A 27,536-nucleotide genomic window follows, 5' to 3' on the forward strand; every position below is an offset into this window, starting at 1 on the left:
TCTGTATAATTTTTAGTCCTTCATTGCTAAACATATGTGGCAGAGCCCTATCTTCACACTTCACACACCCTCCACCACTAACCGTAGGATGGATCGCGACTATGATTAAACCACCACTGGATTCAGTGTCTACCTGCTCACCGTCTTCTGAAGGTGCCAAAGGCATTTCTTGCCGATCAAAATAATATACAACTGCGCATCTTGAGTATTTTCTTTCAGGTTTTTTTAGGTTTTGTGCATATTTCTTCCTAGTGTAGCTGAGCTAGGTTTCTATGGCTAATCCTTGGATTGATACTGATTTGTTTCCGTCAAGGACATCTTCTGCTGATCTCTGTAATTGGAGGGACAGACTATAGTAAGCTGTCATGAGAAGAGCCCTGAACCATCTGTGCTAGGTTGCATCACCCATTTAATTTTCTTGTGCTTTACTAATAGGGATATTTCATGACTTTTTTTTTTTTTTTTTTTTTTTTTTTCTACTTGGTAAAATATCTAGCCTGCATTTCTCGGGACCGAGGGAAGGGAGAGAGAAAGGATTGAATATCTGAGGTTTTCGATAATAATTTTTGTATGTTAGTTAAAAATAGTAATTTTAGTCAAAATTAAAAAAAATATAAAGCAGATCTCTATAAAGGCACATATTTTACATGTGGTATACAGAACTAAATCTAAAGAAAATTCCCAAATTTGCTCCGTTTTCAAATATTTTACTTTTAAATTCTTCCCTAAACGGTGTCCCTCTTGGAGAACACATCCACTTGTATCATCTGTAGCGTGCATGCAGTTTTCCAGTTGCAGTGGACCTATAAAGATTCATTAATTAAAGGGAACCTGTTACCCCCAAAATTGAAGGTGCGCTAGGCCCACCAGCATCAGGGGCTTATATATCTACAGCATGTGTGTGTATGTATGTATGTATATATGTGTGTATGTATATATGTATGTATGTGTATATATATATATATATATATATATATATATATATATATATATATATATATATATATATATAGCAGCCACTGCGCACGTAGTATATAACACTGCCACGTAGTATAGTAGTATATAACACTGCCACGTAGTATAGTAGTATATAACACTGCCACGTAGTATAGTAGTATATAACACTGCCACGTAGTATAGTAGTATATAACACTGCCACGTAGTATATAACACTGCCACGTAGTATATAGCACTGCCCACGTAGTATATAGCACTGCTCACGTAGTATATAACACTGCTCACGTAGTATATAGCACTGCCCACGTAGTATATAACACTGCTCACGCAATATATAACAGTGGCCACGCAGTATATAACAGTGGCCACGCAGTATATAACAGTGGCCACGCAGTATATAACAGTGGCCACGCAGTATATAACAGTGGCCACGCAGTATATAACAGTGGCCACGCAGTATATAACAGTGGCCACGCAGTATATAACAGTGGCCACGCAGTATATAACAGTGGCCACGCAGTATATAACAGTGGCCACGCAGTATATAACAGTGGCCACGCAGTATATAACAGTGGCCACGCAGTATATAACAGTGGCCACGCAGTTTATAACAGTGGCCACGCAGTTTATAACAGTGGCCACGCAGTTTATAACAGTGGCCACGCAGTTTATAACAGTGGCCACGCAGTTTATAACAGTGGCCACGCAGTTTATAACAGTGGCCACGCAGTTTATAACAGTGGCCACGCAGTTTATAACAGTGGCCACGCAGGATATAACAGTGGCCACGCAGGATATAACAGTGGCCACGCAGGATATAACAGTGGCCACGCAGGATATAACAGTGGCCACGCAGGATATAACAGTGGCCACGCAGGATATAACAGTGGCCACGCAGGATATAACAGTGGCCACGCAGGATATAACAGTGGCCACGCAGGATATAACAGTGGCCACGCAGGATATAACAGTGGCCACGCAGGATATAACAGTGGCCACGCAGGATATAACAGTGGCCACGCAGGATATAACAGTGGCCACGCAGTATATAGCACTGGCCACGCAGTATATAGCACTGCCCACGTAGTATATAGCAGTGTGGGCACCATATCCCTGTTTAAAAAAAAAAATAAATTTTTTTTTTTAAAAAGTTATATACTCACCCTCTGGTGTCCAGCGAAACTGTCCTGATGCGCGCGCTGCTGCCGCCAGCTTCCTTTCCCAGAGATGCATTGCAAAATTACCCAGATGACTTAGGCCTCTTTCACACTTCCGTCTTTATAAAGACGTTGCAATGTGTCGTTCTGTGCAAAAAACGCATCCTGCAAAGTGAGAGCGCAAAACGGCCGTCGTCTTCACACTGCTCACAGGAGCTCCTTGTTTACTCTCCCGGCCATGATGTTTTAATGAACATTTAATAAAGCAAAGTCAAGCTTCAGATCGGTGAGTGCCCTCCTTCCTTTCTTATGCAATGCATCCTGCAAAGTTGCCCGCAGGATGCGTTTTTTGCACATAGACTTGTATTACCGACGCATCGCGGCGTATGGACACACGTTCCATACGTCGTGCACTGGATGCGTCGGTAATTGGCGAACCATCGTCACAAAAAAAGTTCAATGTAACGTTTTTTTGTGCGACGGGTCTGCCATTTTCGACCATGCATCCGCAGGCGAAATGTGAAAGAGGCCTAAGCGGTCTCGTGAGACCGCTATGTCTTCTTGGTAATTTCGCAATGCATCTCTGGGAACGGAAGCTGGCGGTAGCCCCGCGCGCATCGGCGGACGACGGAAGGTGAGAATAGCAGGTTTTTTTTTTTATTATTTTTAACATTAGATTTTTTTTTACTATTGATGCTTCATAGGCGGCATCAATAGTAGAAAGTTGGTCACACAGGGTTAATAGCAGCGTTAACGGAGTGCGTTACACCGCAGCATAACGCGGTCCGTTAACCCTGCCATTAACCCTGTGTGAGCACTGACTGGAGCGGAGTATGGAGCGGGCGCTGGGCACTGACTGGACGGAAGTAGGGAGGGACTAATTCTCGGCCCGGCTGTGCCCGTCGCTGATTGATCAGCGGATTTCCGTTACAGACAGACAGACGGAAGTACCCCATAGACAATTATATATATAGATTTTACCATAGAGAAATTGTGTAAAAATTACCATTAAATATTTTGTAATATCAGGATCGTGGACAAGTCAGATGGGGGGGGGGGGGGGCACAAAGAAAATTTCACACATTTCGATTGTATGCAGCATATCTTGTATTATGATATCTGTGTAATTCCAGACATTACAAGTAAAGTTCCAGAAGTATTACAACATATCCATCTCATCAGGGTTACTTTTATAGAAATGTTTATGTATCTGAAGAATGAAAAGTCTTAGGCCCTGATTCATCAAAGCTTTTACTCCAGAATTCTGTCTCAAAATTTGTGGCATAACATGAGGCTTCATGTGTGGGGTTACTTTTCATCCAAGGGAGCGGTCTCACTGACTATTTTGCCTTAAAACACTGCCATGAATAAAGTATCTAAACATCCTCCAAGAGCAACTTCTCCCACTGATACAGGAGCAATTTGGCGATGAACTATACTTTTTATAGCATGATGGAGCACCATGTCTCCAAGCAAAAGTGATAACGAAGTGGTACCGTTAATAAAGCCATTGACATTTTGGGTCCATGGCCAGGAAACTCCCATCATCTCAGTTTCATTGAGAACTTGTGGTCAATCGTCAAAGTGGGTGGACAAAACAAAAACACAGAATTTGTGAATGGTCTGTGAGTCTGCATTTGGCTCAGAAGTTAATATCCAGCATGCCAGGATGAATTGTAGGAATCTTGAAAAATAATGGTCAACACTACAAATATTGATCTTTGTGAACTTGACACATTTGGTCATAAAAGTTTACAAATTTAAAAAAAGCTTTAATTGTACTGCAGTCACCATAGAAATACCTGAGGAAAAGATCTAAAAACACTGAAGCAACAGCGTATGTCCACATGTAGATTTTGGACTGTGGATTCCCACTTAAATCCACATAAAAATGCTTTAAATCTACTTGCACCATGCTTACTGTTCATTTGCATGAAAAAACGCACTTGTGTAGTGCACATCAGTTTTGTTTTTTTTTTCATGTGTTTTTTAATACATGTAAAATAAAGCGGCATCTCTATCAACCCTTTCATGCCTTTTCCCGCACCTTGGTGCATCTAAAACTTTAATCTCTAGGTTAATGAAGCCTGCCGAAGCCAAGAGTCAGTAGGACAAATGCCTGACTACAAGGTGCCACAATACATTGGCCGATTTATGGCGAATATTATATATAGCTGACACAAATTAACTACAAGTTTAATTAAAGGGTAGGATTTACTTTTTGACAAGAGAATTACGGTACTCTTATAAAAAGAAACGTCAAAATATAAAAAATATCTTTTCAGATCGTATTGAAAAAAATATGTCCCATGGGAATTGTCTTTCTAAACGACTGACTGCTTTAATGTGAAGGATGAACACACTACCTTTGGATCAAGGACCTTGAAAATTTAAAATACATTTTGACTACCCTGAGAGTTGCACATAAGCGTCAAGAAGAGGTAAGAGAATCAACATCATTTCAATAATATACAGCAAAGTATTTTGCCATTCTCACTATTTACCAGGACATTTACTCACTCAATAAAAGATTGTCTACATTTTTAAAAGAATATTTTGAGTCGGTAGCCTTGAGAGCTACGTTGAACATTACAGGACCAGAAGCATCTATTGAAAATATGGAAATGTAGTGTCCTCATTAATAAACTGTTGTGGTTGTAAATTGTTGTTTGGGTTCATAAATAAGGAGTGTGAAATTGTTATAGTTCACGGATTGAGAGCTTGTCCATGCTTGTGATGCCCTCGAGTTCTAAGCAGCACAATCCTTACAGAGGAATGGCATAAATCCATGTGTAACAGCTCTCCTTGTGGAGAGTGCCAAGCCGGCGAAAGGGGACTTATAGGCCATGCAATTCTCTTATGGGAATTTAAATATGTAAATTTTGTATTCAGAGAGGAAGTGGAATATAACTCTAGTACCACCTATTGGGTGTGGCAATCCTAAAAGTCATTATCAAGCCATTATACGATGCTTGCCACATGAATTAGAATTAAAGCCAAACCAGACACTGTTTGCAGGCGCGTGTTTTCGTGTGCTTTCCCCTCATCAGTGCAAAGCAAGAGGTCTGATTTGGGTGGATGAGACCTCTGACATGGGTCTAAAGGGTAACATCTCAAAATGTGTGTCAAAGTTGCCATGAGATTGTATTTCCCGTACCTCCTGTCTCTCACTGAGCTTTCAAATTTCCAGTTAATTTGAAGTTCTATGATGTTGAGATCTCCAACAACAACAGGAACTCTCAATGTAAGCAATGTAAAACCTGTCTGTATGTATGGACCAATTATGATTCCCAAGGCATATCAGGTTTCCTAGAACCCAGGTAGCTTCACCTAAATTGGATGTACCAAATGTCCTACTTGGGTTCCCTGTAGTTGCAACAGAAAAGAAGCTCAACGCAAGAATCAACTCTGATCTTCAGCAAATATGAAAGGACAGATTAACATTTGACATACTCGGAATGAATGGATTGATTTCAAGCACTCTCGGTAAAGGTTTTTGCCCCCAAACTTAGTAGTATAGTACAACAATGAAAGATTATGGAAGACCTAAAACTTTCACATTCTAGATTTCTTAAGTGTTTCAACTGTTTATTCGTCTACTCGTATGATTAGTTCTGCTTACATCACTTCTCTTATTGGCAACACTATTTTTATGTCCTTTTGTCATTAATGTTTTGCCCTCTAAATTTTTATTTAAAACATACCTGAAGAAAAGATTCAAGGAGTCTTGAAATCTTGCAGTTTGTTATTATCTTTTCAGTAGTAAAGATAATCTTTTCTTTAAATTAACTGTAGACTAAGGGTACCGTCACACAGTGGCATTTTTATCGCTACGACGGCACGATTCGTGACGTTCTAGCGATATCGTTATGATCTCGCAGTGTCTGACACGCTACTGCGATCAGGCACCCAGCTGAGAATCGTACGTCGTAGCACATCGTTTGAAACTTTCTTTCGTCGCTGGATCTCCCGCTGTCATCGCTGGATCGTTGTGTGTGACAGCGATCCAGCGATGCGTTCGCTGGTAACCAGGGTAAACATCGGGTAACTAAGCGCAGGGCCACGCTTAGTAACCCGATGTTTACCGTGGTTACCAGCGTAAAAGTAAAAAAAAAAAAACGTACATACTCCCCATCTGATGTCCGTCAGGTCCCTCGCCGTCTGCTTTCCGCTCTGACTGTCTGCCGGCCGGAAAGTGAGAGCAGATCACAGCGGTGACGTCGCCGCTGCACTCTGCTCTCACTGTACGGCCGGATCTCAGTCAGAGCAGGAAGCAGACGGCAAGGGACCTGACGGACATCAGATGGTGAGTATGTACTGTTTGTTTTTTTTTACTTTTACGCTGGTAACCACGGTAAACATCGGGTTACTAAGTGCGGCCCTGCGCTTAGTAACCCGATGTTTACCCTGGTTACCCGGGGACTTCGGCATCGCTCCAGCGCCGTGATTGCAACGTGTGACCGCAGTCTACGACGCTGGAGCGATAATCATACGACGCTGCGACGTCACGAATCGTGCCGTCGTAGCGATGTAAATGGTACTGTGTGACGGTACCCTTAGAAATGAATCTGTAAATTAAGGAAGAAATCTAATTGCTGTCATGTTTGTACATTTTCTGACTTGTCCTGAGTCTGTGATGTAGCAGAGGGCAGTTTCCAATGCCTCAAAAAATTGTCAGATTCGCTTTAACTCTTCCTTAGGATGCAAATATATATTATAATAATTTCTTACTTTCTTTCTTTTAAGGCCATCATATAAAGTATGCCAAAGTCACGCTCACGGTCACCCAGGTGGAAATCAAGGTTAGTATATAATCTTCTAGTCCTAATATTCCTGTATGAATTTGTGGATTTCTATTAAGCTTTATCACTGATGGACATAAGAAACTTGACCTTTTAGGTGAGCTTTACATATGGTAAATACTGTAGGCAATGGATAGCTGAAAATCATCGGTGACTCCTCTGCAAACCTGTGTTCTAATCAGATTCTGCTGTGGATTTCATTCCAAAATCCATAGTAAAAATCTGGCACTAGCAATTTTGGAATATGAATATTATGCAGTGTACCCTACAATCTGTACAGATTTTTTTTACAGCAGTGTGGATGGGGTTTTGTAAAAGCCAGCGATCGTCATATTTCTGCTCAGTTCAGATAGACATGTGGCCGCTGCAGGCAATTACTTAGGCCAGTTTCACATTTGCGTTTGTAGGAGCTGTGGAGGGCTGTGGACTTCCTCCGTGAAGCCCCGCCCTCGGCCGCACCTCCGCCTCTAGCTCCGCCTACTTCTGCATGCGGCCTGCATACCTATCTTTAACATTAGGTACGCCGGTCGTGCCGCTGTATGCGGATGCTTCCACATGCGTCGTTTAGATGATGCGGCGACCAGCGTAGAACGCAGCTTGTAGCAATTTCTTTTTTTTTTCGCATCGTCAAAACGACGCATGCGGAAACATTCGCATACAGCTGCACGACCTGCGTACCTAATGTTAAAGATAGGTACGCCGACCGCATGCAGGAGTAGGCGGAGCTAGCGGCGGAGGAAGTCCGCAGCTCCTACAAACGCTAGTGTGAAACTAGCCCAATGTTTTGCACACCATTGTGGGCAGAGATTGCCTACAGCAGTCAATTGATCATCTAGACCAAAATGGAAGCATAACGACCAATGGGGGACACAGCATTTAAAGAGGGGGATTGGTTATTGGAAAAAAATCAGTTATGGCAATACCTTGTGCGTGATATCAAACCATGTATCTTACTGTACTTCATTGTGTTTATGTAGACCTCCCCCATACAGAAGTCCGGAGCATGATAGACACAGACACTTTCAAGAGCATTACCAAGATGGTGAAGGGTTCCATAGAGACCCCAGAAGACCCATACACTGGGAAGAAGAAAGGCATGGACAAAGCCATTCTAGGATGCCTCCATATAAACGCTTCAATGATAAAAACTATGAGTCAGATTCACTTCCTACAGACTTAAGGAAATCTCCCTTTGAATCATCCAATCGACTTAAAAGAGTACATTCTCCAGATAGGCGCGGAGATGGCAATAGGAGATTTCCAGCGAAATATCCTGAGGATCATAATAGACATGGCCCCCGAGAACACCGAGATTATCACCAGAGAAACCAAGGACTGAATGAGCATCCTGAAACAAACGGGTTTAAACCCTCAAGACGAGAAGATACTTCTCACAGGTCTCACCACAGAGAACCTGAGTGGGATTGGCATGACCATAATGATCAATGGAATCGAGATACTTCAGATTCATATTTACCACCACCCGGCAGGAGACCTGAAGAATTTATGGATCGAAATTTGTTTCACAAGAGGTAGGGGGCTATTTAGGTCTACCTTCATTGATTTCCCAGCATATGTAACTGTATAGTTATAGGGCCCATGCAAAATTATACCTGCATCCTAATAGAAACCAAAAGGACTCTCTCTTTTGACCACTGTTTGGTGAACTGGGCTATAAATGTAAGCTGGCTATATGTACTGTGATCTATTCTGGCACATACTCCGAGCACATTGTAAATGAGACCAAGATGTATTTTCTCACATGGCTTTCCAAATTAAGTACATCAGTCTCATCAGTTCTGAGATACATTTAATTATATATATTATCTTGTATCATGATATCTGATGACCAGTTTGCTTTAAGGAATGTGCTCATATGTTAGATTTCTGATCTGCTTTAATTTCCACTCTAAGATAATAATTATTTATGTCAACAGGCATCCTGAGGATCATGATTACACAGAACATGAGCCATTTTCCAAGAGAACTAGAGATCCAGATAGACATGATTACCGGCCGCCACATCGACATTCTAACTGGAATGATGATCATGCGTCACGGCCATATCCTGAAAAGAATTGGTCAAAAGACGCAGATCTCAGAGATCCCAGCCCTGTTGTATACCAGACAGATTCGGGAGAACTTACCAAGATAGAATATGACTATAGTCACAGGTCTCCATCGTATGTACACGGCGAGTTACCGTTTTCAAATGACCGTGCTGAGAGACACAACCGCTATGAAGACAAGAACAACTTCCCCACCAGAACTTCTCAACACAACAGATCAAATACGAGTAACCGAGAAAGGGAGAAAAGTTCTGAAAGGCCACCAGAACCGTCTACTAAATACAATGAAAGAAAGGCTCCCGATAGGGACATGTTCAAAACAGATAACAAACACCCAAATCATAAGCACAAGGAAACTGGAAGGAAAGCTGAATATAGAATGGAATCAAGTACTAAACGCCACTTCGATAACCATAATCCAAAATCTTCTGAGCCAACCGTAATATCGAAGATTAGTTCTGAAAAGGAATCCATCATGGTTAAATTGGATTTGAAGAAATCTGTGGATAAGTATAGGTATTATTTTTAATTAATCTGCTAATTAATTTTTTTTTTTTTCCTTGGGTTTTCTGTGAGAGCGAGGTAAAAGTTCATGCTTCTTTCATCTGTGGAAACAAGAGGATGACACATCTAGAAGTTAGCTTGAAAGAGCTTGAAATTTTCATGCGTGAATGGAATATAATGTCTGGGGTGGAATTGCAGAAGAAACCTAGCTGACTAGTATGCACTCTTAATTTACTAATAGAAGAAAGCTCATCGTAAGATTAGAAGACTACAAGTACAAAAAAAAAAACGTAAAAGATATAGAAAACGGGAACAGCAAAATATTTTCCTAAAAGGTCACGCTCCCTTCATACATGACATTCATGCGGATCATATGAACATTATCCTTCCAAGCCTAATATTTTTCGCAGAGTGGCTTATGCTCGCAGTGACTTCACTCACCAATTAATCTTTGGAAACGAGTTGGAACATTTGATGATTGAATAAATGTTGATTTAATTCCCCAAAGAAAGCAAGGGGGGACACATTTCCGAAAGTTTCCATGTGACCAACTTTACTGGAAAGAAAATTGTATCCTCTGTCAATCATAATAATGTGTATGTTATGTGAAACTTCGGGAGACATTATTAAAACAACAAACAAGCTACAAACTCCAAAATAGTCAAATCGGACCTAATTAAGTGATTTTTTTTTGTCTTAGCGGTGTCTATCGGCTGACATTCTGCGTAATGGGTGCTAACTACATTAAGAGGAAATACATGTTTTATACTTTGATCATCCTTATATATAGGATTTAGATCTTGAAAATGAAGAATGATGACCATCACCTAATACAGCTGAAAAAGAGCCATGAAATATGTGGAAACGTATATGCTGAATGTGTATGGACAGAATACTTTCCCTATCCATTTTTTCCCCATACAGTTACATGGCTGCTTGAGTTAACACAATGATTGTCCTATATTTTAAGGACCCATTTTCATACCTAACCTGGAGCAAATCCTAACCATGTGGACTTAGTTCTCCAACATTTCTTTTAATCGTGACCTCTCGAAAAACATGAACGAAATTTGCAATGAAAATACAAAGAATTCTCAAACCCGAGGTCCACCTCGCCGTAATATTTTTATCATTGAAGTCAGCTACTACTAAAAAGCACATTAAAATGTAAAGTCGCATGAAATTTTTCTCGCCTCACAAATCTATGATAGCACAGGATAATATAATATGCAAATGACTCCACTGCCGAAATCAGAGTTTATATAGTGTTTGATGATTGGGTGGCATCATATATTGCTATGTAGATTTACAACAACAATGTGGATCCTGTTTATGACCTCAAAGAGCAAGAATTATTGAACAGGTAAGGGGATAGTTCTGTCCTGCATCAAAATGTTTACTGTCTTCTTGAAATTAATGTTCTATTATCATTGAAAGCGGTGTTACCAGAATTGAAAGCTACCCCTTAATCATTGTATGACGGATCACGTACTCCCAAACGTCGAACCCCAGCTATCCTGAGAGCGGAGCTTTGCAGACATAGATGCACACGCTCCACCTCCGTTTCATTCATTGTCCATAGGACTGACGGAAGTGGCAAAGTGCTCTGCTGTACTTTATCAAGATCAACAAGTGACTCTCTGAAGTTCCGTTCTTATGATCGCTGGGGGTCTAATTAGTCAGACCCCTAGCAATCAGTAAGTGAACCCCCTATCCTAACTTTCAATTCTGAGAATGCCCCTGTAATGTTTATTCATTTTACATCATCTATATTTGTATTGTAAAGTTTGTAGTATTTTCTTCTAATGACTTAATTACTAATTTTATTCGGTCCCAAAGTTTTTGCCACCTACTCTTGTGAGCAGCATAATGTAGACGCTGAGATCCTGATTATATAGATGTGTCACTTACTGCTTGCTGTAGTTATGATAAATCAGTTTGATCAGCCAGAGATTATCACTAGTAGACCTGCTGCCAGATAGTCCTCCATATTCATGAGCTCTGTATAGCTTCACCCTCATCACTGATTGGCAGCTTTCTGCCTATGCACAGTGTACACACAGCTGCCAATCAGTGGTGGGGGTGGGGTTATACAGAGCTCAGCATTCAGAGAACTGCTAGATCTACAGCAGATAAAACACTGATTTGTATCAAAGCTACAGGAAGCACCCCAGCAATGTGACACATTGCTGGATTCAGGGTTTTTGCCACTACATTATGATGCTCTTAAATGGGGTAGCAAAAACCTGGTAACAGATTCCCTGTCAGTATTGTAAAGATACATGAGACCTTCACAACTCTCACCTCTAATTTTTGTACAACTTACCCAGTCCATGTGTAAAACATGCTATATGTAAATTTATTTCTGCATATATGGAATATGATTGAGGTAACTCCCTAAATTTATTCTTACCTAGACAACCCAATGAACACTGGAATATCTCCAAGGAAATTCAGCCAAAGTCTCACGTACCCCAAGGGAAGAATTACGAACAAAAGAGATCAGAAAATGATGTTCAAAAAAGGTGATATATTAAAATGTGCTGGAGCCTGTAAAATGTATTTTTCTATTTGGGGGTGTGAGGGATGGAGGTTATGTGACTGAGACCAATAGCAGAAACCTGACAAGCTCAGTGGGTTAATGGCTAATGTGTTTGGTTGGGCGCTGTTGTGTGAGAAGTATAAGCTCAGGTGTGAATATAGCCTAACATTGTTACATAGGTTTAAAAAAGACCTAGGTCCATGAAGTTCAACTTTTCTGCACCAATTATACATTTTGTCACTAAATTATCCATAACCTACAATGTTATGTGTATTGAGGAAATCCTTCAGCCCTTTTTTAAAAGCTGTTATAGTGTCTGCCATTACTATCTCTTGTGGTCGGCCTTCCACAGTCTGACTGCTCGAACTGTAAAGAACCCTTTCCTATTTAGCAGCCAGAATCGCCTTTCTTCCACCCGTAATGAGTGCCCCCTGGTCCTTAGTATGGTCTTTGGAAGGAAAAAGTCTTGTGCCTGTCCTTTGTATTGACCACACATGCATTTATACATATAAATGAGGCTCTATATATTTCAAAGTGCAATGGAAAGTAGAAAGACAAATACAATGAAGACAACAAGCCTGAAGGCATAATAACCATAATAACCATTTACATAGCAACATTAAGTGCAGACAGAAAAAACAAACACACACACACACACACACATAGTGCTCCGCATACCAAGGACACAAAGTGATTTCAATATAGAGCAGTGAATTCATGGTGCTGTTCTTAAATATCATACAAAATACTAGATGTAATAGCTTTTGGTGAGGGGTGTATTCATTTTTGCATCAACTAATTTAGAAGTAATCTGGCAATTGTTCTTGTACCCATTGAACTATTGAATTAAATCTTACTTTTCAAAGGGGGTGTACTTATTTATGCCAAGCACTATAAATGCATCTGATCATCATAATAGTGTAACAGGGAAAAATATGTGCATGGGACTGAAATTCGACTATATTTTGATCTGCGAGCATTTAACTACAACGTATAATAGGGTGAGACCAACATCTCCGCAACCCAAACAATCACTTACTTATTATGAGTGCCTCCTACACCCCTCTCCTTTTCACTGAATTAGAACATAGGAAGTCACAAAACTACAAAATAAAGTTACAGGATAGATAGAGAAAGGGATAAAAGACAAGACTTGGTTTGCAATGGTCTTTTTATAGTGCAGCGCTAAGGCTAAGTTCACATTTGCTGCGCAGTCCTCCGTTAAGCCCCGCCTACTTCTGCATGCGTCCTGCATACCTATCTTTAACATTGGGTACGCAGGACCTGCGGATGCGTTGTTTTGAAGCGCCCATCAACTGCACGGGTTGTGCGGATGGCGTGCGCGTCAAAACGACGCATCCGCATGTCCTGCGTACCCAATGTTAAAGATAGGTATGCAGGACGCATGCAGAAGTAGGCGGGGCTTAATGGAGGACTACGCAGCCCTCTGCAAAGCCCCCGAACGCAAATGTGAACCCGGCCTTAGTCTTTTGAGATGTGATTTTTAGGGGCCATTCCCATTGTTTGCTTTGGTTCCACTGCTCTCTGTATGCACAGTCTGCATTCTGTGAAGGTAGCCCCAGACACAAAGGAGTTAAGGTACCGTCACACTAAGCGACGCCGCAGCGATACAGACAACGATGCCGATCGCTGCAGCGTCGCTGTTTGGTCGCTGGAGAGCTGTCACACAGACCGCTCTCCAGCGACCAACGATGCCGAGGTCCCCGGGTAACCAGGGTAAACATCGGGTTGCTAAGCGCAGGGCCGCGCTTAGTAACCCGATGTTTACCCTGGTTACCAGTGTAAAATGTAAAAAAAACAAACAGTACATACTCACCTTCGCGTCCCCCGGCGTCCGCTTCCTGCACTGACTGAGTGCCGGCCCTAACAGCAGAGCGGTGACGTCACCGCTGTGCTGTGCTTTCACTTTACGGCCAGCGCTCAGTCAGTGCAGGAAGCGGACGGCGGGGGACGCGAAGGTGAGTATGTACTGTTTTGTTTTTTTACATTTTACACTGGTAACCAGGGTAAACATCGGGTTACTAAGCGCGGCCCTGCGCTTAGTAACCCGATATTTACCCTGGTTACCATTGTAATACATTGCTGGTATCATTGCTTTTGCTGTCAAACACAAGGATACACGGCGATCTGACGACCAAATAAAGTTCTGAACTTTAACCCCTTCATGACCCAGCCTATTTTGGCCTTAATGACCTTGCCGTTTTTTGCAATTCTGACCAGTGTCCCTTTATGAGGTAATAACTCAGGAACGCTTCAACGGATCCTAGCGATTCTGAGATTGTTTTTTCGTGACATATTGGGCTTCATGTTAGTGGTAAATTTAGGTCGATAATTTCTGAGTTTATTTGTGAAAAAAACGGAAATTTGGCGAAAATTTTGAAAATTTCGCAATTTTCACATTTTGAATTTTTATTCTGTTAAACCAGAGAGGTATGTGACACAAAACAGTTAATAAATAACATTTCTCACATGTCTACTTTACATCAGCACAATTTTGGAAACAAATTTTTTTTTTGCTAGGAAGTTATAAGGGTTAAAATTTGACCAGTGATTTCTCATTTTTACAACAAAATTTACAAAACCATTTTTTTTAGGGACCACCTCACATTTGAAGTCAGTTTGAGGGTTCTATATGGCTGAAAATACCCCAAAGTGACACCATTCTAAAAACTGCACCCCTCAAGGTGCTCAAAACCACATTCAAGAAGTTTATTAACCCTTCAGGTGTTTCACAGCAGCAGAAGCAACATGGAAGGAAAAAATGAACATTTAACTTTTTAGTCACAAAAATGATCTTTTAGCAACAATTTTTTTATTTTCCCAAGGGTAAAAGGAAAAACTGGACCACGAACGATGTTGTCCAATTTGTCCTGAGTACGCTGATACCTCATATGTGGGGGTAAACCACTGTTTGGGCATACGGCAGGGCTTGGAAGGAAAGGAGCGCCATTTGACTTTTTGAATGAAAAATTGGCTCCAATCTTTAGCGGACACCATGTCGCGTTTGGAGAGCCCCCGTGTGCCTAAACATTGGAGCTCCCCCACAAGTGACCCCATTTTGGAAACTAGACCCCCCAAGGAACTTATCTAGAAGCATAGTGAGCACTTTAAACCCCCAGGTGCTTCACAAATTGATCCGTAAAAATGAAACAGTACTTTTTTTTCACAAAAAAATTATTTTAGCCTCAATTTTTTCATTTTCACATGGGCAACAGGATAAAATGGATCCTAAAATTTGTTGGGCAATTTCTGCTGAGTATGTTGATACCTCATATGTGGGGGTAAACCACTGTTTGGGTGCACGGCAAGGCTCGGAAGGGAAGGAGCGCCATTTGACTTTTTGAATGAAAAATGATCTCCATCGCTAGCAGAGACCATGTCACGTTTGGAGAGCCCCCGTGTGCCTAAACATTGGAGCGCTCCCACAAGTGACCCCATTTTGGAAAGTAGACCCCCCAAGGAACTTATCTAGAAGCATAGTGAGCACTTATAACCCCCAGATGCTTCACAGAAGTTTATAACGCAGAGCCGTGAAAATAAAAAATAATTTTTCTTTCCTCAAAAATGATTTTTAGCCCAGGATTTTTTAATTTTCCAAGGGTAATAGGAGAAATTGGACCCCAAATGTTGTTGTCCAGTTTGTCCTGAGTACGATGATACCCCATGTGTGGGGGTAAACCACTGTTTGGGCGCACGTCAGGGCTCGGAAGTGAAGTAGTGACATTTGAAATGCAGACTTTGATGGAATGGTCTGCGGGCGTCACGTTGCATTTGCAGAGCCCCTGATGTGCCTAAACAGTAGAAACCCCCCACAAGTGACCCCATTTTGGAAACTAGACCCCCCAAGGAACTTATCTAGATGTGTGATGAGCACGTTCAACCCCCAAGTGCTTCACAGAAGTTTACAACGCAGAGCCGTGAAAATAAAAAAATCATTCTTCTTTTCTCAAAAATTATGTCTTAGCAAGTAATTTTTTATTTTTGCAAGGGTAACAGGAGAAATTGGACCCCAACAGTTGTTGCCCAGTTTGTCCTGAGTACGCTGGTACCCCAAATGTGGGGGTAAACCACTGTTTGGGCACACGTCGGGGCTTGGAAGGGAGGGAGCACCATTTGACTTTTTGAATGCAAGATTGGCTGGAATCAATGGTGGCGCCATGTTGCGTTTGGAGACCCCTGATGTGCCTAAACAGTGGAAACCCCTCATTTCTAACTTCAACACTAACCCCAACACACCCCTAACCCTAATCCCAACTGTAGCCATAACCCTAATCCCAACCCTAACCCCAACACACCCCTAACCACAACCCTAACCCCAACACACCCGTAACCCTAATTCCAACCCTAGCCCTAATTCCAACCCTAACCCTAAGGGTATGTGCCCACGTAGCGGATTCGTGTGAGATTTTTCTGCACGACTTTTGAAAAATCTGCAAGTAAAAGGCACTGCGTTTTACCTGCGGATTTACAGCAGATTTCCAGTGTTTTTTTGTGCGGATTTCACCTGTGGATTCCTATTGAGGAACAGGTGTAAAACGCTGCGGAATCCGCACAAAGAATTGACATGCTGTGGAAAATACAACGCAGCGTTTCTGCACGGAATTTTCCGCATTATGGGCACAGCGGATTTGGTTTTCCATAGGTGTACACGGTACTGTAAACCTGATGGAAAACTGCTACGAATTCGCAGCGGCCAATCCGCTGCGGATCCGCGGCCGATCCGCTGCGGATCCGCGGCCAAATCCGCACATGCCATAACCCTAACCCTACCCGTAACCCTAACCCTAGATCTAACCCTAACCCTAGTTCTAACCCTAACCCTAGTGGGAAAAAAAAAAATAAAAAAATATTTTCTTTATTTTATTATTGTCCCTATCTATGGGGGTGATAAAGGGGGGGGTTTATTTATTATTTTTTTTATTTTGATTGCTGTGGTAGAAACTACCACAGCGATCAAAATGTACCTGTAAGGAATCTGCCGGCCGGCGGGCGTACTGAGCATGCGCCCGCCATTTTGGAAGATGGCGGCGCCCAGCGAGGAGACGGCCGGACACCGGGAGGATCGGTAAGTATGAAGGGGGGGTGGATCTGAGCACAGGGGGGTGATCGGAGGACGGGGGGAGGAGCGGACAGCAGGACGGGGGAGCGGGCAGGAGCACGGGGCAGCGGAGCACAGGACGGAGGGGACCGGACCACGCACCGGAGCACTGGGGGGGCGATCGGTGGGGTGGGGGGTGGTCACTTCAGGTTTTCCAGCCATGGCCGATGATATTGCAGCATCGGCCATGGCTGGATTGTAATATTTCACCTGTTTTTTAGGTGAAATATTACAAATCGCTCTGATTGGCAGTTTCACTTTCAACAGCCAATCAGAGCGATCGTAGCCACGGGGGGGTGAAGCCACCCCCCCTGGGCTGAAGCACCACTCCCCCTGTCTCTGCAGATCGGGTAAAATGGGAGTTAACCCCTTCACCCGATTTGCAGGGACGCGATCATTCCATGACGCCACATAGGCGTCATGGGTCGGATTGGCACAGGTTTTCATGACGCCTATGTGGCGTCATGGGTCGGGAAGGGGTTAATCAACGACCAGCGACATCACAGCAGGATCCTGATCGCTGCTGCGTGTCAAACACAACGATATCGCTAGCCAGGAAGCTGCAACGTCACGGATCGCTAGCGATATCGTTTAGTGTGACGGTACCTTAAGGCCAAAGAGAAAGCACCAGAAGCTGTGTGCGCATGCAGATGGAACAATCTGGACAGTGAAAACCATTCAGCAAATATGACAACCACTTCATGGATTTTTTTTGTTATTTTTCGTATTTTTGCTGGACATACAAAGTAAGACTGCTTTAACCATTGCAGGAACAATACCACTTCCAATGAGAGACAGATGTCGGAAGACCTGGTTGCTGTACGTGGAAAGGACGCTTTTCACCCTGTGTTTGACCATCTAAGTTCTTCAAAGCACGGGGAAAATGATGCTCCAAAGTCTGCATTTACTCAGGAAATCATAACCATCATCCATGAAGTCAAAGGTGAGATGAAATGGTAAATCAATGGTATATTAGGACATACTGTTCTTTGGCTGTAGATTGAAGTGGTCTGGGCAGTGTAATATTGTCTTTAATGTGGTCCTAATGCTTTCTAATGCTATGTGGAAAATTACTCTTAAAGGGGTTGTCAGGACACCAGTTTACCCCGATAGAATGGAAACCTCTACACTCACCTCCCATTTCAGCAGCGTTGTCAGCACTCGCTTTCCCCGGGCTCATGTGATGCGGTTATATCACGTGAGCCCTGTGCCCAATCAGTGCTGGCGTCCCTGGCCCCGCTTTCAGACATATAAATAATCAAGAGGAAGTGAGCGGTCAGCCGCAGCCCTGGCTTCTTGTTGATCACTTATGAAGGTGGGGTCTGTGACGCCAGCTCTGATTGGGCACAGGGCTCACGTATCATAGCAACCTCACGTGAGCCCTGGGAATGTTAGTACCAACACCACTGTAACGGTGTCGGCACGAAAGGTGTATAGGTGTCTTTATTTTAATGGGGGCGAACATGAGGAATTAGAAGGGGTTGTCCGAGTAAATTAAAGAGTTGCTTACAGGCATGACACTGCCATGAATCACAGGATATGTCACTAGACTTCCGAGGCCGTGATTAGTGGCGTGTAGGTATTACCGACCATGACATTGCACCCGATCAGTGAATTTGAGATGGATGAGTATATATAATTTACCTGTTTTAATATATTGCTTCCTGTGGTGGCTTTTAGTTAATTTGGACAACGACTTTGAAGGTGTTTTCTTATGTTCCTGTATTCCGGAGCACACCGCTCCCCTGCCTCCTGATATCTCACTTGGCGGAGGGCGCTGCGCTGAAGATGACAGCTGGTGTCGGCGGCATGGCTGAGCTGCTGCCGATGCTGCTGGTAGAAGCGCAGGGGGACTGAAGCTGTCTGGACACAATCAACCAGCCGGCTTCCGAGCAGCATTTATTGCAAAAGGCGCGTCTTATCTATTTTGGGGCCGGTGATTTTAAAGGGAACAAACGCCTGGGGGGGGGGGGCTTGGGACAGGTTCCCTTTAACATTGAGCTGTACAACACAGAATTCAAAATCCCTGTGTTCTTGATAGCGGGGGTCATTTTTAATATTCGGTAAATTACAATGTCTGTTTTCTCTAGTAACCCCCCACGACAGCACACCTGGAGGATGTTACCCCTTTCCTAATAGGGACAGGAAATGACAAGAGGTTAAATAACCCCTCCCTCATCCTCCCCTCAGTGTTCTTTCCTGTCCCTACTAGGGATGAAGAGGTCATCCCAGGTGCACTGTGCCGGCAGCGGTCACCGGGGGGTATACAGATAATCTGGCCGGGCAGCTGGGATCAGACTTACGTCCATTCCCTGTCGCTGCTCCCGTCTCCTCTGACTCGGGACTCTTCACCGCCGCCATTCCGCACCTGCGGGTAAGGTCTGGGGCGTTCTTCGGCTGGAGGCCTCTCGGAGCTCTCCAGCCCTTCTCCTCCTCCGTACCACGCGCGCGTGTAGGTACTTCCGGTCTGCGGCCGGATATGACGTCAGACGCCGGCCGGCTTCTTTGAATCAGGAAGTTCCTCGTGCGTTCCAGCCAGGAACGCTAGGCAGATAGCAGGGAAGACGTCGGCGTCCTCCCCCCACGTACTTCCGGACACCGGAGGAGGAGGTCCTCATGCAGGAGGACAGGTGCTACGTCCGGTCGCCTATATATTCAGGCCCTGGACAGGAAGACATCGCAGGTAGGACCACTGTGTGGTGAAGACTATGGAGATGTCTGCTTCCTCGCGCTCTGCACCTGCAGAACACAGCACCATCCCGGCCCCAGTGAGTAATCTGGCCCCGGGTGTCCATTCCCTGATGTGGGTTGTAGTCTTATGATTCCTTCTCCCCTTCCTTTTTAGGGGGACAAGGAACCCACATCAGGAAGCAAAACAAAAATGACCCGCAAATGCGCAGTCTGTATGAAGAAGCTGTCCTCTTCATATAAAAAATCATTGTGCAAAGAATGCACAGACAAAATTGTCAGCGAGGAACGGCCATCCCTGATAGAAGAGATTAAAACCTTAATCCAGCAGGAGATTAAAACATCTCTAGCCACTCTTTCCCAACCTACACCATCTCCTAGTGCCCCTCCTGAGGCTAAGAAAAGAAAACTTAATCCACAGGAGGAAGAGCAGGAGGACTCTCAGGGAGAGACATCGGACGAACCCCCAGAGGAGGGTGAATTATCCCTGGACTCTGAAACTGTCCAGCAAGAAAGATACTACTTCTCTTCATCTGATATGGAAGAACTCCTTACGGCTGTAAGGAAAACTATGGAGGTTGAGGAAGAAAAGACGGCCCACTCGGTGCAAGAAGAGATGTTTGGAGGACTTCGTTCTAGGAAGCGTCAGGTGTTTCCTATTCACCAAAACATCCGAGATTTAGTTCTGGACGAGTGGGAATCCCCAGAAAAGAAGCTGACTACTCCAGCAGAAATTAAAGACAGATTTCCTGTAGATGCCGAAAAAGCGTCATGCTGGTCAGAAGTCCCAAAAGTGGACGTCCAGATTGCCAGAGTAGCCAAAAAGACCACGCTACCATTCGAGGATGCCTCCCAACTGAGAGACCCTCTGGAACGCAAGATGGACGGACTACTAAGGAAGTCGTGGGAGACGTCAGCATCTTTACTGAGCATCAATTCAGTATCCACTTGCGTTGCTAGATCGATGCATCGCTGGCTGGGACAGCTAGAGGAGCACTTGTCCTCAGGTACTCCGAGAGAAGATATTCTGGCCTCCTTGCCTATCTTCCAGAAAGCAACAGGCTTTTTAGCAGATGCTTCTGCAGAATCCGTGAGAGTGACGGCGAGATCATCCGCACTGTCAAACTCAGTAAGGCGTGCACTCTGGCTAAGATCCTGGTCTGGGGATATGACTTCCAAGATGAGGCTGTGTTCCATTCCTTTTAAAGGAAAGTATATGTTTGGACCAGCCTTGGATGATCTTTTGGAAAAGGCTTCAGACAAGAAAAAGACCTTACCAGAACCTAGAAACCCTAGGAAAAAACCCTTCCGCGCTCAGCAGGAGCATACCCCTCAATACAGAGGAAAGGGTAAAACAGGTCGCTGGAGCTATCCGAAAGGAGGGAAAGACAGGAATCTTTTTCTTTCACAACCCCAAAACCAGAGAAAGCAATGACGCCGTCATAGTGGGGGGTCGGATTTCGAACTTCCTCCCAGTCTGGCAAAAGATCGGGGTGGATCAGTGGACCTTAAAATTGGTCAAAGAGGGGATGAAAATAGAGTTTACACCATACCCCCAAAAAAGAATGAAAACTACAACGTTATCAACACCAAAGCTACAGTCCACCCTGATAACTGGGATAGAAGATCTCTTAATCAACAATGTGATCTCCCCAGTCCCAAAAGACGAAAGAAACAAGGGCCATTATTCCAGCCTATTTCTGATAAGGAAACCAAACGGAACCCATCGGATGATAATCAATCTGAAACCGCTGAATCAATATGTAACCTACAGAAGATTCAGAATGGAGTCCATCAGATCAACAGTACCCTTAATAGGGCAAGACTTCGTCATGGCAACCATCGATTTACAGGACGCATATTACCACGTCCCAGTCCATCCAACCTATCGGAAATTCCTAAGGTTTGCAGTCACCAGGGGAGAAGTTATAGACCACTTCCAGTTCAATGTCCTCCCATTCGGACTATCAGCAGCTCCAAGGATCTTTACAAAGGTCATGTCCGAGGTGATGGCGTACATCAGAAGTCGGCAGATATGCATAATCCCATACCTCGACGACCTCTTGGTAGTGGGCCCCACGGTTCCAATTCTACAGGAACACCTTCAGACAACAGTCCAGATCCTGTCATCCCTGGGTTGGGTGATAAACCCCAAAAAATCGGATATGGTTCCGTCCACAACAAAGATCTTTTTAGGGGTCTTATTAGACTCCCACAGACAAACCTCTTTCTTACCCGAACAAAAACGGTCCCTGCTTACATCAAAGATAAGAACATTACGGGACAAGAAGTGTGTATCTCTAAGATGGGCCATGTCGGTTCTAGGTACCATGACATCTTGCATCCAGATGGTGGCATGGGCTCAAGCCCACACCAGGATACTTCAGACATTTATTCTGTCAAGCTGGGACGGATCCCCAGGTTCTCTAGACAAAAAGATCCGGATACCACCGCATGTAAAGTCCTCATTAACATGGTGGCTACAAAAAGAGAACCTAATAAGAGGAGTTCCCTGGTTGCAGGTCCCAGCAGTGACCATAACAGTAGATGCCAGTGGAAAAGGTTGGGGAGCCACGGTAGACCAGCACATATTCCAGGGATCCTGGTCAGCCGAAATAGCACAAAAATCCTCAAATTTCAAAGAGCTAAAGGCAGTGGAAGAAGTCCTCAAAACAGCGGTAATTCTTGTACAAAATTCCCACATAAAAATATACTCAGACAACATGACAACAGTTGCCCACCTTCGCCACCAGGGAAGTACAAGACACGAAGATCTAAAGACAATATCAGCAAGAATATTTTCGTGGGCTGAAGAACATGTTCTCTCCATATCCGCCCTACATATAAAAGGGGAGATAAACGTACAAGCCGACTTCTTGAGCAGAACAGAGGTCCATCTAGGAGAATGGAGCCTAAACCCAGAAGTCTTTCAGATACTAGTCAAAAGATGGGGTCAGCCAGAAGTGGACTTGTTCGCAAACAGCCAGAACACAAAGGTAGACCAGTTCTTCTCGCTAGATCCGATGAATCCGGGGTTAGCTGTGGACGCATTGGTCCAGCCATGGACATTCACGCTAGCATACGCTTTCCCGCCATTGCCAGTCCTACCAAAAGTCCTGCAGAAAATAAGGGCAGAAAAACTCAAGGTGATCCTAGTGGCTCCACTTTGGCCCAAAAGAGGTTGGTTCGGGGCCCTCATCAGTCTAAAGATAGATGGGCCAATAGCACTTCCACCGGTCAAAGACCTTCTCTACCAGGGGCCAATACTGCATCCAGATCCCGAGAGGCTACACCTAAATGCCTGGCTTCTGAATTCTCAATTTTGAGAACTAGAGGACTATCAAAGAGGGTAATTAAAACATTACAAAAAAGCCGCAAAACGGTTACTAATTCTATTTACCATAAGATCTGGAAGACGTTCATCACATGGTGTGCTCCTGAACAACCTAACCCAGATAAGCCAAACCTAGCCAAGATCCTGGATTTTCTACAAGATGGGCTAGAGAAGGGTCTCAGACCCAGCACCCTCAAGGTACAAGTAGCAGCCTTGAGCTCTTATTTTGACCAGTCTTTAGCTGAACATAGATGGGTAAGAAGATTCATGACGGCGGCATCCCGCATATCTCCAAGACCCATAAATATAGTTCCATCCTGGGACCTGAATATAGTCCTGAAAGGACTTACACTGCCACCGTTTGAACCCTTATCTTCCATAACCATGGATAAACTCGCTTGGAAGACCACCTTCCTAGTAGCCATAACAACAGCCAGAAGAGTGGGTGAACTACAAGCCCTATCAATCAATGAGCCCTACATGAAGATTCTTCAGGACAGGCTTATCCTGCGATTAGACCCATCCTTTCTCCCAAAGGTAGTCTCCGATTTCCACAAATCGCAGGAGATAATTCTTCCATCTTTCTATCAAGAACCAAAGAATGAGGAAGAGGAACATTTCCATACCTTGGATGTTCGAAGAATGGTACTCTATTATCTTCATGCATCAGAGAAGTTTAGGAAAGATCAAAATCTGTTTATTCATCTTCTCGGCCAGAATAAAGGGAAGAAGACTTCCAGATCCACAATTGCAAATTGGATCAAACTAGCAATCCTGGAGGCTTATCAAATTCAAGGCCTTCCACCACCAGGAAAGCTCACAGCCCATTCTACTAGAGCAACAGCTGTCTCCTGGGCCGAGAAAGCCAGTGCTTCCATCGAGCAAATTTGCAGAGCGGCTACGTGGTCCTCGGTCCATACGTTCTCCAAACATTACAGGCTTGACCTGATGTCAAAAGAAGACTTAGCCTTCGGAGAAAAAGTCCTTAGTGCTGTAGTCCCTCCCTAATAATTACTCTTGGGTACTGCTCCAGGTGTGCTGTCGTGGGGGGTTACTAGAGAAAATAGAATTATTCTTACCGTTAATTCGGTTTCTAGTAACCCACCATGACAGCAGGAGTAATCCCTCCCTTTGCTTAATATACGTTCTGAAAAGAATAAATATAATTTGAAGCATTCATTCTCCTGTGGTCCTTTATAATAACACTGAGGGGAGGATGAGGGAGGGGTTATTTAACCTCTTGTCATTTCCTGTCCCTATTAGGAAAGGGGTAACATCCTCCAGGTGTGCTGTCGTGGTGGGTTACTAGAAACCGAATTAACGGTAAGAATAATTCTATTTTTACAAGCACGTTACAATTTTACCCATTTACTGAATGGAATCTGTCACCATGTTTTTACTACCTCATCTGAGAGCAGCATAATGTAGAGGAAAAAAAACCTGATTCCAGCGATGTTTCATTTAGTTTACTGGGTGCAGCAGTTGTGACACAATCAGAATTTTTAAATGTAGCAGAGCTCGGAAAGCTAACCCACCCACACCACAGCTCCCTAAGTGCATTATCTATTGACAGTGAGCTGCTAGTCGGTGCTGGGGGTGTGTTTGAACTAGGATGCACATGGGCAGCTAGTGTTGCTGTCATAATCTCCTGCTGATAAAACAATCATTGTGTTGAAACAGAACATATATATATATATATATATATATATATATATATATATATATATATATATATATATATATATATATATATATATAATCTTTATTTTTATATAGCGCTAACATATTCCGCAGCGCTTTACAGTTTGCACACATTATCATTGCTGTCCCCATTGGGGCTCACAATCTAAATTCTCTATCAGTATGTCTTTGGAATGTGGGAGGAAACCGGAGTGCCCGGAGGAAACCCACGCAAACACAGAGAGAACATACAAACTCTTTGCAGATGTAGTCCTTGGTGGGGTTTGAACCCAGGACTCCAGCGCTGCAAGGCTGCAGTGCTATCCACTGAGCCACCGTGCTGCCCATATATATATAGTGGGGCAAAAAAGTATTTAGTCAGTCAGCAATAGTGCAAGTTCCACCACTTAAAAAGATGAGAGGCGTCTGTAATTTACATCATAGGTAGACATCAACTATGGGAGACAAACTGAGAAAAAAAAATCCAGAAAATCACATTGTCTGTTTTTTTATCATTTTATTTGCATATTATGGTGGCAAATAAGTATTTGGTCAGAAACAAAATTTCATCTCAATACTTTGTAATACATCCTTTGTTGGCAATGACAGAGGTCAAACGTTTTCTGTAAGTCTTCACAAGGTTGCCACACACTGTTGTTGGTATGTTGGCCCATTCCTCCATGCAGATCTCCTCTAGAGCAGTGATGTTTTTGGCTTTTCGCTTGGCATCACGGACTTTCAACTCCCTCCAAAGGTTTTCTATAGGGTTGAGATCTGGAGACTGGCTAGGCCACTCCAGGACCTTGAAATGCTTCTTACGAAGCCACTCCTTCGTTGCCCTGGCGGTGTGCTTTGGATCATTGTCATGTTGAAAGACCCAGCCACGTTTCATCTTCAATGCCCTTGCTGATGGAAGGAGGTTTGCACTCAAAATCTCAAGATACATGGCCCCATTCATTCTTTCATGTACCCGGATCAGTCGTCCTGGCCCCTTTGCAGAGAAACAGCCCCAAAGCATGATGTTTCCACCACCATGCTTTACAGTAGGTATGGTGTTTGATGGATGCAACTCAGTATTCTTTTTCCTCCAAACACGACAAGTTGTGTTTCTACCAAACAGTTCCAGTTTGGTTTCATCAGACCATAGGACATTCTCCCAAAACTCCTCTGGATCATCCAAATGCTCTCTAGCAAACTTCAGACGGGCCCGGACATGTACTGGCTTAAGCAGTGGGACACGTCTGGCACTGCAGGATCTGAGTCCATGGTGGCGTAGTGTGTTACTTATGGTAGGCCTTGTTACATTGGTCCCAGCTCTCTGCAGTTCATTCACTAGGTCCCCCCGCGTGGTTCTGGGATTTTTGCTCACCGTTCTTGTGATCATTCTGACCCCACGGGGTGGGATTTTGCGTGGAGCCCCAGATCGAGGGAGATTATCAGTGGTCTTGAATGTCTTCCATTTTCTAATTATTGCTCCCACTGTTGATTTCTTCACTCCAAGCTGGTTGGCTATTGCAGATTCAGTCTTCCCAGCCTGGTGCAGGGCTACAATTTTGTTTCTGGTGTCCTTTTGTTGAGGAGAGCCATAAGATCAAATACTTAATTAACCTCAACACATAAGGTAATTGTGGGAAGCAACCTATAACATGTATTGTTTAACCTTACATAAGTTTTCCTCAGACAAAGTAAGACACTTAAGATGGCTGCCATCTCCTCTACCAGAGCCATGCGGTCTGGTATCCAAGATGAACAATGAAGACACTGAAGATGGCTGCCATTTCCTGTTTTAGCAGACCATGCGGTCTGGTATCCAAGACGACGCCCACACTGATGACCTCATGGATCCACCCACAGCGACGCCCACTCTGATGACCTCACGGACCAACCCACCTTGATGACCTCATGGATCCGCCCATGGACTTGCTCATGCCCAACCCACTAACCAATGGAATACATCCGATCACTCCCATTTTAGAGCTAACCGAGCCCCCTTACAGGAGATATATAACATTGTGTTTTCACTAATAAAAGCCCTTCTTGGAGCTGAGCCACACTTTGATCAAGGAGAGTTACAGCTGACTGTGTCTGGTGTATTTCTTTAGTGCACATGATCAATATCCATTAGGCCAGGAGTAGGCAACTAGAGAATTGAACATTTATATTAATTGTTCAACCCTAATATTTGGCCGCCCAACGGGGGGCCAGCAGAGGAAGAGCCCTGAACCCTGTAGAACCGGCGACTGGAACGGCTGGATGCACTGAGTACCCCGAACCTGGAGACTGATCAACTCCTTAACAGAACACGGTAAGTCTGCTGATTTTTATAATCTGTAGTCTTTACCTGTGTCCTTCGGGGTATCCTGTGCAGATTGCCTGACCGTGTCCGGTTTTCTTGGTATCTGTAAGACGGCAGAAAGGGTATCTCCGCTGCTGGTCATTTAATTGCAAGAACCGTCACGTTTTAGTTGCCTACTGCCTGTTACATGTTGTGAAGAGGGGAGATGATTGGTAGTAAAGAAAAGAAGCATTGTGTAAGGACAGTCAAAGCAGGTTACTAAGAAAGAAAGAAAGAAAGAAAAAAAAAAGGGGGCTAGAGGCAAGTGATAAAACAAGAAAAACTGGTTTTTACAGAGGGGTATGACTGGTAGTCATTGTGTTTGGAGCAAGGTTTCTAGGAAAGTCAA

General features: G+C 43.7%; 1 protein-coding gene across 4 annotated transcripts in view; it reads left to right on the forward strand.

Moving 5' to 3' along the window:
• Positions 1–27,536, forward strand: part of BCLAF3 (BCLAF1 and THRAP3 family member 3) — a 138,744-nt gene that overhangs the window by 50,171 nt on the left and 61,037 nt on the right. For 2 of the 4 annotated variants that reach the window (XM_077294637.1, XM_077294635.1), the window contains exons 2-7: positions 4,400–4,555; positions 6,861–6,916; positions 7,894–8,448; positions 8,854–9,501; positions 11,907–12,014; positions 17,921–18,093. In XM_077294637.1, the coding sequence (XP_077150752.1) occupies positions 6,876–6,916; positions 7,894–8,448; positions 8,854–9,501; positions 11,907–12,014; positions 17,921–18,093 (1,525 nt within the window). In that variant the 5' untranslated portion in view covers positions 4,400–4,555; positions 6,861–6,875. The remainder of the gene's footprint in view (positions 1–4,399; positions 4,556–6,860; positions 6,917–7,893; positions 8,449–8,853; positions 9,502–11,906; positions 12,015–17,920; positions 18,094–27,536) is intronic. The other 2 variants (XM_077294638.1, XM_077294636.1) reach the window with 1 other exon arrangement.

Source organism: Ranitomeya variabilis, chromosome 3 (assembly GCF_051348905.1).
Source record: "Ranitomeya variabilis isolate aRanVar5 chromosome 3, aRanVar5.hap1, whole genome shotgun sequence".
NCBI lineage: Eukaryota > Metazoa > Chordata > Amphibia > Anura > Dendrobatidae > Ranitomeya > Ranitomeya variabilis.